This window comes from Stegostoma tigrinum, chromosome 6, assembly GCF_030684315.1.
Source record: "Stegostoma tigrinum isolate sSteTig4 chromosome 6, sSteTig4.hap1, whole genome shotgun sequence".
NCBI classification, from domain to species: Eukaryota; Metazoa; Chordata; class Chondrichthyes; order Orectolobiformes; family Stegostomatidae; genus Stegostoma; species Stegostoma tigrinum.
The window spans coordinates 16,949,599-16,966,530 of record NC_081359.1 but is presented as its reverse complement, the minus strand read 5'-3'; the positions used below and the strand labels follow the sequence as shown (position 1 = coordinate 16,966,530).

Here is a 16,932-nt window from a genome sequence, read left to right as displayed (position 1 = left end):
TTTTTATGTATGTATAAAATGCCTTCTGATTCTCTTTAATCCTATTTGCTACCCAATTTTCATGACCCCTTTTAGACCTTGTAATTCCTAGTTTAAGTTCTTTCCTATTTTCCTTATGTACTTCAAGGGCTTTGCCAGTTCCCATCTCCTTGACATAATGTATGCTTCCTTTTACTTGACCAAGGCCATAACATCCCTGGTCATCCAAGGTTCACATAACTTGCCATACCAACCCTTCATTCTCGCATGAACGTGCTGCTCCTCAACTCTTAACAGCTGCCATTCAAAATACTCTGTGCCCAAAGTCAGTTTACCCTCGAATTTACCCTCTGATCAAAATTCTCCAGGTCCTGCCTAACGTTGTTATAGTTCGCCTTCACCTGCTGTTATTCCTATCCACGAGAATCTTAAAACTTTTGATATTATGGTCACTACTTCTGAAATGCTTCCCCCACCGAAACTTCATTCATCTGGCTGGGCTCATTTCTTAAAACCAGGTCCAGTATAACCCCTTCCCTGATTGAAGTGCTCATCTGATACTTCTTAAATTTCTTGAATGTTCCTGCCTCTACCACCCTTTTAGGCAGTGAGGTCCAAATACCCACCACTGTCTGGGAGAAAAGTCTTAGAACATAGAACAATACAACGCAGAACAGGCCCTTCAGCCCTCGATGTTGCTCCGACCTCTGAACTAATCTAAGCCCCTCCTCCTCTATTATCCCGTCATCATCCATATGCTTATCCAAGGACGGTTTAAATGCCTCTAATGTGGCTGAGTTAACTACATTGGCAGGCAGGGCGTTCCATGCCCTTACCACTGTCTGAATAAAGAACCTGCCTCTGACATCTGCCTTAAATCTATCACCCCTCAATTTGTAGCCATGCCCCCATGTACAAGCTGAAGTCATCATCCTCGGAAAAAGACTCTCACTGTCCACCCAATCTAATCCTCTTATCATCTTGTATGTCTCTATTAAATCCCCTCTTAGCCTCCTTCTCTCTCCAATGAAAACGGACCCAAGTCCCTCAGCCTTTCTTCATAGGGCCTGTGCTCCAGACCAGGCAACATCCTGGTAAATCTCCTCTGCACCTTTTCCAATGCTTCCACATCCTTCCTGTAACAGGGTGACCAGAACTGCACTAGCGTTGTGTACAGTTGCAGCATGACATTACGGCTCCGGAACTCAATCCCTCTACCAATAAAACCTAACACACCGTAAACCACCTTAACAGCACTATCAAGCTGGGTGGCAACTTTCAGGGATCTATGTACATGGACACCAAGATCCCTCTGCACATCCACACTACCAAGAATCTTTCCATTGACCTGGTATTCTGTCTTCCTATTATTCCTCCCAAAGTGAATCACCTCACATTTATCTGTATTAAACTCCATTTGCCACCTTTCAGCCCAATTCTGAAGTTTATCCAAGTCTTCCTGCAACCTGCAACATTCTTCCACATTGTCCACCACTTCACTGACTTTAGTGTCATCGGCAAACTTACTAACCCATCCACTTATGCCTGCGTCCAAGTCATTTATAAAAATGACCACCAGCAGTGGTCCCAAAACAGATCCTTGCACGCCGTTATTGACCTGACTTCAGGCTGAATATTTTCCATCAACCACCTCCTTTCCATCTTCTCCCCAAATCCTCTCGAAATCTCCTGTTGTTTACCTTAAAATTGTAACCCCTATCCTTGACCCTTCTACTAAGGGGACACATTTCTTCCTATCTGTCCTAACCTTGTCCCTTATAACTTTTAACACCTGTACTCTTCCTCTGCCTCCTCTGTAAGAAAAATAACCCCAACTAATCCAGTCTCTCTTCAAAACTGAATCACTCCAGCCCAGGCAGCAACCTGGTGAATCTTCTCTGCACCCTGTCTGTGCAATCACATCCTTCCAGTGGTGACCAGAACTGCGCAAAATATTCCAGCTGTGGCCTACCTAACATTATGTTAGATCATAAACTCCTTGCTCTTGTATTCAATGCCTTGACTAATAAAGGCATGTATCTCTCATGCCACCTAAACATCCTTAACTATCTGTCCTGCTACCTTCAGGCAATGTGGACATATACATACTAAGGTCCCTCTATACTGCCTAGTATCCTACCATTCAACATGTACCCCGCCTTATCTATTAGTCATTCAAAAATGCATCAGCTCATGTTTTGCAGAATTGGAACCCATTTACCACAGTTCAGCGTGTCAAACCAGCCTGCCAGTGTTGGTCAGCCATCTAAGGCTTTTCTCTACAATATTTATCACCATAGTAATGTACGTGTAATCTTCAGACTCACTGATCGTACCTTCTACGTTTTATGTAAAGATCATTAATGTACACTACAAACAGCAAGGGACCCAGATTGCTATGGTATACCACTGGACACAAGCTTCTGGTCACAAGTATACCCTTTGACCATCTGCTTCCTGCCGCTAAGCCGATTTTGGATCCAAATTGCCCTGGATCCCCTGGGCTGTTGACTCTTTAACCAATCTGCCATGTGAAACCTTGTTAAAAGCCATACTGAAGTCCATGTGGACTGTATCAGCCACGCTACCACATTTTTGTGAGCCTGCAGTCGTTTATAGGCAGAAAATCTACAGAAATCAGTGAGCCAGTTGGGTTGAACAACAATTGATGATAACTGTCATGGTCATGATTACTAGTTTTATATTTCAAATTGAATCAATCGGATTTAAATTCCATTACCTGCTGTAGTAAGATTCAAGACCATGCTCCAGTGCATTAGCCTTGGCTGTTGGATTCCTAGTTTAGTGACGTTACCATAGTGCCACCGTCACTCTATATACCTGTTTCTTCCTTTAATGCTTTCACATCCACAGATAAGTTTTAAAATTTGCTTCCTCCATATTTTTATTGAAGGTCAGTTAGAACGTTACATTTTCTGATCTTTGCCACGGTTTGCTCAGGTCAGTAAGGGTTGTATGGAGTGGCCTGTGCCATGGAACCTCACATTTTATATCTTTGACTCTATCTGCTGTCTGCTTGGCAGTTCTCTTTCCTCCTTTTGAATGTCTCCTTTAAACCTCTCCTTTGATGGTATCCTAATATTTCCTTGTGCAGAATGGTATCAACTTTTGTTTTCTAATGGTCCTGTGAAGAAACTTGCAATATTTTTATGATTTTCAAAGTGCTTTGTGAAAGCATACTCATTACGTCACTGTTGCTCAGAAAAAAATTCATGCATGTTTTCCTCATACATCTTGTTTAATATCCATTTTTAAAAAAATCAGCTGCATTGGCTGTGAGGCTACATGGTACTTTTTCAAACTTTACCCGATAATTTTTCTCTTGCATGGGAAACCCCTGTTTTTGTGAAGTTTGTACTGGCTTTCCGCTGCTCCAAGCTTGTGTTCTTTGGATGGTGTCTGATTTGCACTGTTTCCTGTGTCCTCAAGCATGCACAACATGAACTTACGTACCTCAAGTGTCTCTAGCTACTTTGCAGCAAGGATTTGGTTTATCAGATTCAGTCTTTCCTGCTTTATTTGCTCTTTGTACTTCTTTTTGACCTGGATATCAAACTATACCCTGCCCTGATTGCACATTATTCAACCCTTCAACATGTTGTATTTCACCTCATTACTGGTGGCCACCCGGAGGGTGGTGTGGGTCCTCTCGATGACGGGGGCTGTGTTGTTGGTCAACTCCAGGACTTCTGTGGTCAGGATGCTGGTTGTGATCAACCGGAACTCCAGCAGCTGCACTTTTGGCATAATTCTTCTTTCACAGGAACTTGGCTGCTGAGGAGCAATGGTCCTTCCTGGAATGACACTGACATGACTTTGGCTTTAGCTTTATCTCTGTTCTGTCTTTCTGACAACTTTTCTTCAAAATTGCTGGCATGCATGAGCAAAAATCTCTGCAATGGGTGAACAACAATGGACAGAAAAAGAGGGAGATCTTCCTCCTTGAGCAATACCTTGAGAGATGGCTAATGTTGCTGAAACTTTTTTTGTTGAATTTAAACTGCTTAGTTTATTTTGAACATTAATTTCTTGAATTACTTATTTAAGTCTATAAGCTACAATAAAATCAACAGCTAAGTGTCCCTATGTGTCACTGAATTTTAATTAATAAAGTCATGCCGCACAGAAACACACTCTTCAGTCCAAGCAGTCCGTGACAGCAAGATAACCCCAAACTAGTCCCGCCTGCCTGCGCTTGGCCCATGTCTCTCCAAACACTTGTTATTCATGTACTTATCCAAATGTCTTTTAAATGTTGTAACTGTACCCACATCCACCACTTCCTCTGGAAGTTCATTCCACATAGTAATGACTTCTGTGTTTTTCTAAAAAAAACTTGCCCCCTCATGTCTTTTTAAATCTTTCTCCGCTCACCTTACAAATATGCCCCCTGGTTTTGAAATTCTTCGTGCTAGGGAAAAGATAGCTGCCATTCACCTTATCTATACCTGTCATGATTTTCTAAATCTCTATAAGGTCACCTCTCAACCTCATAGGCTCCAGTGAAAAAGTCCTATCCTGTCCTTATAACTCAAACCCTCTGTGCTGGGCAAAATCCTGGCAAATCTCTTCTGAACTCTCTCTAGCCTAATAGTATCCTTTCTATTAACAGGGAGTCCAAAACTGGACACACATTACAGAAGAGGTGTCAAAAATGTCCTGTTTATCCTCAACATAACATCCCAACTCCTATAATCAAAGGACTGAGCAGTGACGGCAAGCATGCTAAACACCTTCTTAATGGCCCTATTTATGCATGATGTAAAGTTTAAAGACTTATTGTTGCGAATTTAGGTAGAGTATTTGTGGATTGGAAGGCAATACTTTAGAATTTGATGTTCGTAAAATGATGGGGGGCATGGGGGAAGAGAGTGCTTAGTCCCTTTAAAAGATTTTTTTTTTCTAGGCTTGGAAATTTATAAAAAAAGGGCAGGTGCACAGAGAGCTCCTGACATTGAAATACTGTATCAAAAGGCTGTGTGGATAACAACCCAGGCAGAGATTTATCTTATTGTAAGGCAACTGGTTTAAAAATCAGCCAATTCATTTAAACCAAACTAAAAACCAATTAAATTTAAATCTGATGGTTTTGATATCCCAAGGTATAAATGAAGAGGGCATTTGAAAATCAGTTAGAGTGATCTGCCATCTGGAGAGAAACTCACTGTCTCCCACAGAAATCACTAAGCTCCTAGAGTAAGCACCATCTAAATAAAGGTATGATGGCACTCTTTGCTAATATTCCTGACTCAAGAAGTTGACAGAAGAAGGCGTTCCTGACTGGAGGACAATGAAGAAGGCAAAGAACATTCAAGAAGACTTATGCTGGCTGTAATTTTGCGAGATTAAGTTTTAACTTTTGTTTATTAGTTTGGTTTATATAAGTGAGAGTCATATCAACTGGAGCAGCATACATTAGAAATTTTTTAAATTCGGGAATAATTAGTAGTTAAGGGGGAATTGTTCGCTTTGTTAGTAGCTCTGTTAATTTGTTTACTGTAAAAATTAAATAAATAAATTGTTACTTGTTGAATATACAGTGAGTGAAAGGATTTCATTTCAGTTAACCACTCCTTTATAACAGATTGGGAGGTGAGAGGCAGTTTACACTACTTTTCACACTTCTGTTAACAGATTGAGGTGAGGGAAGGTGAGTTTCGCTGGGTGTTTTGGTTTTAATTATCAGAGGTGGGGTGCTGAGATGGTGGGTGACCTCTGCTTCATAACATTGTGTGCCTGAACTCCTGGGTGTCTCTGTTTTATAACCTTGCTCAAGATCCTACTTTTAATTGTATAAGTCTTGTCTTTGTTTTACCAAAATGCAATGCCAGTACGAAGGAATTTCCTTTTGCACTGAGCTGTTGCAGTCTGGAATGTAGAGGCTGAAAGGAAGATTCACTGGTATCCTTCAAAAGGGAACTTGATTAGTAGTTAAAAAGAAATTTACAAATTTGCAGGGCTATGGAGAACTGTCATTGGTAGTTGGACCCACTGGATAAGTCTAAGATCTAGCACAGCCACCATGGGTTGGATGGCTTCCCTCTGTGCTATGTGAAGGTTTTTTAGAAAATTTAATTGAGATTTTGTCTTTGAAATGCTTTCTTTTCCCCTGCCCCAAAATAATTGACTTATGTCAACATAAAGACTGTAGAAATTAGGAGCGATCAGTGTCGAGATTAATTCTGCCCCCTTGCTGCTGTGACAATGAGCATTAGTAGCCTGGTACACTTTGTAAAAATATGACATTGTTTCTGTTATCTGATTATGGAATGCTAACCATAATAATGACTATTGTCATCCAATTGTTTTGGAGGTGAGAGTGGCTATCAATTAGCAAGAAAGGAGGAAATTTTCAACAGAAAAATGTTTTGTCTATTTAGTTATATAAAAAAAATTAAATAGTTGACTTCACGGTTTTTGTCTTTTGTAGATCATTAAGACTTGCAAGAAGATGGGCATAAAAACAGTTGCAATTCACAGTGATGTGGACTCCAATGCTGTAAGTGACGAGTTATCAATATGTAACTTAACTCCTACTTTTATTTTGCAATTTGAATATATGACTGGTTTGTCATTTTTTGAATGTACTGTACAATCACTCTGCAGAAATTGACTTTCAAGCTCAAGAAACAATCCCAAGAAGTGTACTATTTTGTTGGAAGAGTGCTTAGCAAAGTTAGAAACTCTAACTTGTCACTTAGTTATGTACCAGAAAGCCGTTTTATTAGAGTCGGTATAGTTTTAAAAAATATAAATTCTGATGTTTCCCTCATGTGTTTGGTGGCAGATAGAAAGGATAGTCAAGAAGGCATTTGGCATGCTTGCCTTTATTGACATGTACATTGAATATAGGAGTTGGGAGGTCACTTTGCAGCTGTACTCAATATTGGTTGGGCCACTCTTGGAATACTGCATGCAATTCTGGTCTCCCTGCTATAGGAAGGATGTTTGAGACTTGAAAGATTTTTGAAAAGATTTACAAGGATGTTACCAGGGTTGGAGGGTTTGAGCTATGGGGAGATGCTGAATAGGCTAGGGTTATTTTTACTGAAGCGTCGGAGGCTAGGGAGTGACCTTATAGAGATTTGTAAAATCATGAGGGGCATAGATAGTGTAAATAGACAAGGTCTTTTCCCTGGTGTGGGGGGGGGGGGGGGGAGTCCAAAACTAGAGGACATGGGTTTAAGGTGAGAAGGGGAAATTTTTAGAAGGGACCTAAGGGGCAACTTTTTCAAGCAGAGGGTGGTGCATATATGGGATGAACTGCCAGAGGAAGTGGTGCAGGCTGGTGCAATTATAACATTTGAAGAGCATCTGGATGGGTACATAAATAGGAACGGTTTAGAGGGATATTGGCCAAATGCTGGCAAATGGGACAAAATTTATTTAAGGTATCTGGTCAGCAAGGATGATTTGGACCAAAGGGTCTGTTTCCAAGATACATATCTCTTTGACTTCACGATCTGAAAGATGTCACAATGCTTTGCTGCATGAATGGAAATGGAATGAGAGAGAGAGAGAAATACTGGTTTGCATTTATATGATGCCATTTGTAATTTCATGGCATACCAATGCATTTTTGAGCCAATTAAGTAATCTTTGAAGTGTAGTCAATTCTGTCATGTAGGGAGTACAGCAGTGTATATTCGTACACTAAGATCCCCATGGACAGCTGTACGTTAATGAGCAGGTAATCTGTTTTTAGAGGTGATGAGCAAGGAATATCTTTTGTCCAGGGCATCTGGGATGGTTCCTCCCTGCTCTTTGAAATAATGCAAGAGGATTTTATCCTTCCAGTCAAGAGGTCTCACGTTTGATTTTTATCTCTCAATCTTGAATGTGCATGTGTATTTACAATGTTTGAATAGGTACAGTTTATGTCACCATAATACCAGATTTGAAATCCTTTATTTTCCCTTTTTTGTCATGCAGGTTCATAGTCTTTGAAAATGAAGTTGCAGGTAGACAGTAGTGAAGAAGGCGTTTGGTGCGCTTGTCTTTATTGATCAGTCCATTGAGTATAGAAGTTGGGAGGTCATGTTGCATCTGTACCGGGCATTGGTTCGGCCTCTATTGGAATACAACGTATAATTCTGGGTCCCCTGCTATAGAAAGGATGTTACAAAACTTGAAACGGTTCAGAAAAAATTTATGAGAATCTTGTTGCTTTTGGAGGATTTGAGTTATAGGGAGAGGCTGAATAGGCTGGGGGTATTTTCTCTGGACTGTCAGAGGTTGAGGGGTGATCTAATAGAGGTTTATAAAATCATGAGGGGCATGGATAGGGTAAATAGCCAAAGTTTTTCTCCCAGAGTAGAGGTGAGTCCAAAACTAGTGGACATTGGTTTAAGATGAGAGGGGAAAGATTTAAAAGGGACCTAAGGAGCAACTCTTTCATGCAGAGCATCGTGCGTGTATGGAATGAACCGCCAGAGGAGGTGGTGGAGGCTGGTACAGTTACAACATTTAAAAGACATCTAGCTGGGTACATGAATAGGAAAGATTAAGAGGGATATTGGCCAAATGCTGGCAAATGGGATGATATTTAAATAACATATCTGGTTGATATGGATGAGTTGGACCGAAGGGTCTGTTTCCTTGCTGTAGATCTCTATGACTCTGTTAAAATGTGTTATAATAATCGTTATTTTTCTGTCACTGATGACATCTGGTATGAACTGCTTTTGCCCTGAACAGTAGACATGCAAGTTGGCCCTCTTGGTGTTCTAATGAAATTTTATACATTTTGGAATGGCTTGTTGAAAAGTTAGTAGTGCATACTTAATATTTTTAACTCGTAAATGTCATATAATTAAGACTTTGCTCTTTTGCAAAGAGAAGAAATATGACACCGATTGCACATCAAAGCTCAAAGCTATACTATCAGAAACAATATAAAAATTGAAAATTACCTGCATAGAAGTTGTTATGGAATGTGGATTGAGTATAAACAATGCGTTCTTTAATAATTTTCATTGCTTGCCATTCATTTATTAAAGGTGACCAAGAATTGATGAAAGTAAATTGCATCTTGTCCTCAAATATTTTGCATCGATGCTATTTATTCTCCCACAATTAAGTAGTGAATGCCACTCTGCATGAGTGGCAGAGGATGTCTGGATAATTCACCCCCGAATAGCCAATCTTCTCTGTTGATCTAGGATGTTAAAACTTCTCAGCACATCATTGTGGTGAGGGTGGCTGGGGTTGCTGACAGCTGATTTATTCTTAATCCAGTGACTGCTCATGTGTATGAAGATAGGAAATGAGAATCCTTGTTTTATTCCTCACTTTTACAGATTGTTACGTTCTCCTTCAGAACGTTCCAGTGATCCTCCAACCAATGTCATTTCCACAACAGTTGAGATCAGCAAACCCCGGGGTTTATAATTAAAATTCAGAAACGTCAATGCATTCTTTGAAAACCAGATTTTTGTGTGACTCAGGTGGAAAATTAACCAAATTTTACACGTTCATTGAAAAGGCCTTGTATTCCTAGATTACGGCAGTGGCTGCACTTCAAAAGCACTTAATTGCCTGTGAAAAGCTTTAGGATGTCTGGAAGGCTCTATAGAAATAAAAGACTTCCTTTCTTTCCCTGGAAAGAGACAAATCCCATAACTGTAGGGTTTTGGATTGGAGGTACAGATTAGCCATGATCTAACTGAATGGCGGAGCAGGCTTGAAAAGAATGGCCAACACCTTTTCCGAACTGACTTTGAATTGTTTATGCCTCGAGCTAAATGACAAGGAATCAAAGATGCTAGTAACATCTAGTACAAAATTTGAAGTGGTATTAGAGCAATATTTCAACCTCTTACTTTACCTTTGATTAATTCATGGGACCTGGTATCACTGAGAAGATCAGCATTTCTCGCTTGTTTCTAGTTTACCTCGCAAAGGTTTGAGGCAGCTGCAACTTGAAATGCTGCAGTTCGTGAGGTGTAGGTATACCCCAGTGCTGTGAGGGAGTTCAAGAATTTTTGAGCCAGCCACAATCAAGGAAGGGTGATGTTGTTCCATTTTTGCTCTATTTTGATATATTTCACTAGACTGAATGGAGCCAACATTACAGGAGCCTGTAATTTTAGGTCTACTTCCCTGAGCAAGAGCACTTTTAAATATTTCTTAGTTGTTTTTAATGAGAAAGCATGTGTTTTTGTACAATTCAATGTATCCATATTTGGGGTCTAAATTATGTCATTTTATCCTGTTCCTTCAGTTCAAACACTTCCAAAAATACTAACCTTATTCTAAACGTATACATTTATATTTTCCCCGTTTAAAGGTAAAAATAGAATTAAGCACTCAAAGAGCTGTACACTTGAATTTTGTAGGCATTGTGGAGTATCAGGAAACCTACAGATAGTATATCCTTCCTGCAAGTAGTTCAGCCCCTCCTACAATTGAAGTTAGTAAGGCAATGTATCCTGTGTGTTAATTAAGTAAAACTACGCATGTCTGTTCATTTTCCATTGAGATATCCAGTTGGAACATGTTCTAACTTTAACAAGCCGCAAAAATTAAATGTTAAGATTCAAATTGTGGCCAGTTACTTAAAACCAAGATGTATAAACATCTTAGTATGCTTACATCTAAGTAAAAATCTCAATAATGACTTGAACATTAAAATAAACTGGTCTCTGACATTTCTCATATAAGAAGAACATTGAGTATCCATTTGCAAGTGCAGCAATTAAGTCTATAAATGTTTTTTTTTGTGTCAATGTCCACTCGTGAATGATTAGCCTTAAACCTTTCAGGAAATGGCTTCTGTCTTACAGTGAGTGCAAAGTTTGGCAGAGTGATACAGCTCCCTCTCACTTACTCTGTAAATCAATTGGACTATGGAAATTGTGCCACACTGTAAGCATAATCTGACAGTGACATTATTTTTATTTGTTCAAGGAATATGAGCATCCCTGGTAAGGCAAGCATTTATAGCCCATCCCTTACTCCCCTTGAGAAAGTGGTGGTGACCTGACTCCTCAGACACTGCAGTCTGTATAATGTTAAGTTTATCGACAATGCTGTTCAGAAGGGAGTTTCAGAATTTTGGCCCACTGCCAATGAAGGGGTGTTGATCTCGTTCTAAGTTTGAAGTGGAACTTAGAGATGAAGGTGATCCCTTGAGTCTGCTGCCTTGTCCTCATTGTGCTCCATATTGGCAGTTTGCAAGATTTTGTTGAACTAGTTATGTTCTTTGCACTGAATTCACAATATCAGTGAGAAAAATGAAATACTTGCCCTCATACGGTGTCTTATTTGCTCAGGCAACCTAAAGGTATAGTTAAGCACGTTCTTGAAGTGCAGTCATTGTTGTATTGTAGGAGATGTCTCAGTCAAATTCATTCATTGCATGTTCCAGTAATGATCAGATAACTGTTTTAGGGTGATTGTCAAGGGATTAAATATTGGCCAAGTCTTTGCGGAGAGCTCCGTGCCTTATTTTTGAAATGGTGCCATTGGACATTTTTTGTTGACCTCTGACAGATGCCCTCGGTTTTATTTAAAGAAAAGGTTTGTTTTTATTTCTCACTCCTAAATGTCCTTAATTTGAGCTATGTTCTTGAACTGCTGCATCCTTTGGGGTATAGGCACTGTGTCAATGCTGTTAGCGAGGGAGCTTCAAGATTTGACCCAGCAGAAGTGTAGAGTCAGCAATACCATTCAAAATGAGAATGGTGAGTTGCTTGGAGGGAGCTTGCAGGCCGTGGTGTTCCCATGTATCTGCTGCCCTTGTCCTTCTACATGGTCATGGATTTGGAAGATACTGTCAAAGTAACCTTGGTGATTTGCTACAGTTCATCTTGTAGATGGTACAAACTGCTGCTGCTCCACTTTTGTGGTGGAGAGAATGAATGTTGATTATGGTGGATACAGTACCAATCAAGTGGTCGTCTTTATCCAGATTAGTGCTAAGCTTCTTGAATGTTGTTGGATTTGCACTCATCCAGGAAATTGGAGTGTATTCCAGCAATTCCTCAGTGCCGCATTGAATGGGTCAAATTTGTTCTTTGTGCTCATGTCTAAGAGAACAACAGCATTGTGCTTGCCAGTGATTGCCGAGCACATCCATCCTTGTAATGCACAACCTTCCCAAGCCAATTGGAAAGCAAACAAACTCTTTATAATCTGGTCGGAAAACAGTTGTGTGCCAGTCAAAAAACCTGCTATTTCCAATATCTTTATAACTGATTAAAGAATCTTTTTAACAACTGCTCATCAATGGCATTCAACAGCTTGTCTCCATGACAGAAGAGCCCTGAAGATTAAACATGCATTCATTTCTTCCCTTAACAGTTTGGGAGTGACTTCTCTATTCCAAAGATCATGCTTGGTCAGGCATTGAGGATATTGAAGACTGGAGCCAGTGATCTTCTGCATGGTAAAATACAGCACACTAGTGGAGCTCAGATAGAAGATCATGCCCACTCTTCTTGCATATTAGAGTATAGTTCAATTCTTAAAGGTAACAAATTCAGCAAGGAACCAAAATAAAGTATAGGACAGAAAGAATTAAAGAGGTAAAAGTTGTGGCAGTAACAGTTGTAGTCATGTCTTCAAGATTATTTTTCCAGTGTTTATTTCCAAGCTACTGAGAGGATTATTTGATAGATCAGATGCATATACAAGTGTCAACCAGGCCTAAGTGGGTTGCATACTCACCTCTGAGTCAGAAGGTTGGGCTCAAGACCCACTCCAGTGACTGGAGCAGAAAAATCTAGGTAGTAATATTCTTGGTGCTGTGCTTGTTAGGGGAGAGAGAAGGAGATGGGGGGATGTTGCACTGTTAGAGTTTAGATATTAAATGCTGAGTCTCCATCTGCCTTTCTAGTTATAAGATCTCATGGTACTATTTTGAAGGTGAGCAGGGGTTCTTCCCAATACCCTTGCTGATATTTTTCCCTAAACCAATATCCTCTACTGATTACCTGGCCATTATCATGTTGCTGTTTGTGCAATCTAGTCACGCACAAATTAGTTCTGCCTTGTCTCCAACATTATACAATTTGCAGTGTAGTTTTTGTTGCAACTTTAGATTGTAAAAGGTGCTGTGTAAATGTCCATCTTTTATTTTAATGAAATATAAATTATCTTTTAAATTAGCATATATTTTATGGGCTTGGGAGTCTGCTTCTGGCTTTGAGGTTTTCAACTTTAGCAAGCTCAAGCATATGACTTACAATGTTATCAGTGGGTGTGACACATTGTAAACGCTGAATTTCTCATGCAATCGTATAAACATTTGAACTATTTCTGGTTATGGTTTTGACTTTCACTTGACTGGAGGTTAAACCTTTCTTTTCTTACTGTCTGTGTTGTGGCTCTTAGACATTTAAGCAGTACTATTATTGTTTTTTGTAACAAGTTGTTTGATCCTCTGAACAGAGCACAATGGCTGGATTTCATGGTTTAAAAAATATGAGGCTATTGGCACTTGCTGTTATTAAAGTATAAATTAGATGGCAACTTCCTTTGATCACGCAAATGCAGTTATAGTGCAGTAATCTGGAATCTGCAGCATTGATATTTCATTGAGAGACAATGCATTGAAACCAATAGAATAACATTAATTGCGGTACCTTCTTCATTTAAACAGACACATCTTACCAAAGAAAGTTAGCCATTCCAGTGTAAGTACACGTATAATGGTGTAGTTAGTCTTTATTACTGTCCCAACTACCCATGCGGCATTGAAAAGTAACCTCAACAAAATGTGGAGTGTCACTCATTCAGATTTTGCATGTTGTTGGGAGTTTTAACAAGGAAAGAACGTCCAATTAAGTTAAATAAGTGCATTTTAAGAAAAGCTTCAATTAATAGGTTGAAAGTTTTTAATAGTGACATTTGAGTTTAAAGAGTCATGATTTCAAAAATGTTTTGATTTAAGTAACTAAAAATACCACAATGAATTAATATTTTTGTCTGTAAACTCACTTAGGCTTTTATTTAAATAAGTCTTTTTGTTTCTTTCTTTTTTACCATTCGCTGTTATTCTCATCTTTGTTCCCTCTTTGTATTGATATGACATTTAATTATTTCCTGGCTTAGAATTTACTCATTAATAATTCTTCAGTCAGTTTAAGCAGATACACATTTACTTGCCCTGGTCTGACATGTCCCCTGTTCTATTTCTTGTACCTTAAATGTGGGCCTTTACCTCTCTCAGTTACAAGTTAAAGAGAGAGAGTTTCTGGCCTGGAAGGATGTGGGTGGAGGAACAGTGATACTATGCATAAATGAGTGTGAGTCATCACGGCCACCACCACACCTGCTCTTACTACCTTATCCGGTCTCACCTGGTTCTAACTGTTTACCACTGCAAAGATTCTGACCAAGTAAAGCTGTAGTTCAACAGCAGTGCATCATTTATTCTTAACGCATGAAGCTGTTCAAAGATTGTCACCCAGGTTGTTTATCGAGTTTTCATATCGCGATCCAGTCCTGTGCCTAAGTGACACCTATATATTTGCATGCTACATGATAACATTTATGCGCTATAATACTGGAGAACGTTAAACTGTGTATATTTTTTTCTCATCATGTAAGCTAAGAACCATTCAAAAGGAAGGGAATCTCTGACCTCAACGAAAGGAATACTACTGGGCAAGATTGCAAGTTTTAAAATTTTTACTGTTCAAGCAATTAAAATCAACACAATTTTTAAAAATTAACAGGTGAAGAATAATTTGAAATAAATGAGTACATTTCACTTTAAATAGTCAATACAATAGCTATAAGGACTCTCATTACTTTGTGTGGGATCACTTGCAATCTGTTTTCCAACTTGCTGTGGGATCTCTGTCATCTCATCCAACTGTTTAGGCCATTGGGTTTCATTTAACCAGCAGCAATAATCCATCCAGCATTCTTCATAGGGTTACTGCTAATGAGGTGCCCATCTATGAACTGTCTCTCATTTAGGTCATAGTTGTCTTGATGGCATAGAATTCCCAGGGACTCCTGTAAGCTCTTTAAATGGTCTGATGTGTTTGAACACCGAAACTGCAGCGATCGATCTTGTTCAATCCACAATTTGTTGCCCTTCCTTTCTTCAATTATCTGCTCTTTCCAGCAGTATAACACATAATACACAAGCTTTACTGTATTGTCAGAGACCTGCTTCAACACCTGGAACTGTTCGAAGATTGACACATAGAAGACTGTTCCATTTGGAGAGAACTTTCCTGTTTCCTGTTTATAAAAATTCTTAATGCTGTGTGTGCTGAAAACACCTAACTCTGTACTGACCAGGGATTAATCCATAGTTCCTTCTTGATGTGCTTGGGTGGTTTAGCACAGTGCCTCGGGCATTTACCATTGAGCCACAACAGAATAAAGATACTATTTCTGATTAAAGCTTTTCCTGTTTATTTAAATAATCAGTATTTAAACTATTTAAATAAGTCAGTACTGTAAGAAAACTCATTTTGACCTGAAACCTGAAGAAAGAGATAATAGTGAATCTGTGTGAAATATGTAGGTTGTTATGTCAGTATCTTAATTGCAGCGAACTTTTCAACATTTAATTCTTGCATAATACTATGATCTCCATAGACACTGATAACTTAAGTAATTCAACCTTTCGGTTACCAGTCAAAAAAAATGACACAACAAGATTTTATGTTTTGTAACTTGTACCAAAACACAGAACTAAGAAAAACAATATTGACTAAATACTTTTGTCGGCATTACTTTAAACTGCAGAAGCTGACATTGTCCACTTATACTTTCCCAACACACTATCTACAGAATTATACTCGTTTTAGCAACATTCCATATTGTTCCCTCGTTCCAATGGATTTCCATATTTCAATGTTTTCTTAGTGCTGACTTTGACCATCTCCAGATGTTTTCTTTAGGATTCAGAGAATGCCTTAAACCCACCAATAGCTCTAAAGCCTATAGGCTATTCCATGGAAAATCATTGCAAACCCACAGGATGCAACTCTTCAATTAAAGACCAATCGTATCCAGCTGTGGCAGCTCACAAAGTTAGAATAATCATTTTTACCTGCTGACTACATAAACCTGATGTCTGTCAGTGATATTCATTGGTTTGTGTGGAAGCCTGTAACCTGATCTCAAAAGTGTTTTCCCATTCCCGTTACCCTTCCTCTTCCCCTTCGCAACATGAAACATATTAACTTGTATTCTAGATAGAAATACTAATTAGGTACCCTTGATTCCAACTATCTTTTATCTTTGAAGTGAACAGACAGTTTACAGTAAAAGCTTTACAACCCGATACCTACAACACTAGTTGGGAAATTCAGAGGTGTAGTCAAAGATAAATATCTGTACCTTCTTACCAATAAACAACTTAAACCTGCCTTTGATCACTAACAATCAAATTACCTAAGCTTCCAGATTTCAGAACAGATCACATATTGCCTTCATTTATGCTAAATTTAAAGGTGCAACCTCAAACATCATTATCTAAGAAGCCTTGCAACTGCAACCATGAATGTGTTTCCATTTTTTACGTTTGTTTCAAAATCCAGTATGATGGTGTGACAGTATTCAATTAATATGCGTGTAAATGTACACTGTATAATTCTGTCTTGTTTAACACTGCTTTCCTGATGAAATCATTACCTCGAAACACTAATTGGGCTTAATAGTAGAATCAAATTAATCCTTGGTGCAGAACTTCCATAAATGGGACCAGGGCCCAAGTGGGATTGTAAGTGGAAATTTTAGATTTGAAAGCTTAGAAGCACCAATGGCTGTCATGGAGCTTTAATCCTTTTCCCTCTCACTCTTGCAGGTCTTCTGCCCCTTGCTCTTATAGGGAAATTTCTTTCCCAAACCCACTCTTCTCCCACCCCCATCAACCCCATTCTCAGTTTCTCACGGAGAAGTCTTTGTGCACTAACAGTGTTTTCTTGGCTGGGAAATATGCTTAAGAAATGATTTTGTTGTACA

The 16,932-nt window shown here is 39.0% G+C and overlaps 1 protein-coding gene across 1 annotated transcript in view; it reads left to right on the top strand.

The window, feature by feature from the left end:
* The window catches only part of pcca (propionyl-CoA carboxylase subunit alpha), a 352,214-nt gene that overhangs the window by 20,236 nt on the left and 315,046 nt on the right, over window positions 1–16,932 (top strand). The window contains exon 4 of the mRNA XM_059646462.1: window positions 6,431–6,499. Coding sequence (XP_059502445.1) covers window positions 6,431–6,499 — 69 coding nt within the window. The remainder of the gene's footprint in view (window positions 1–6,430; window positions 6,500–16,932) is intronic.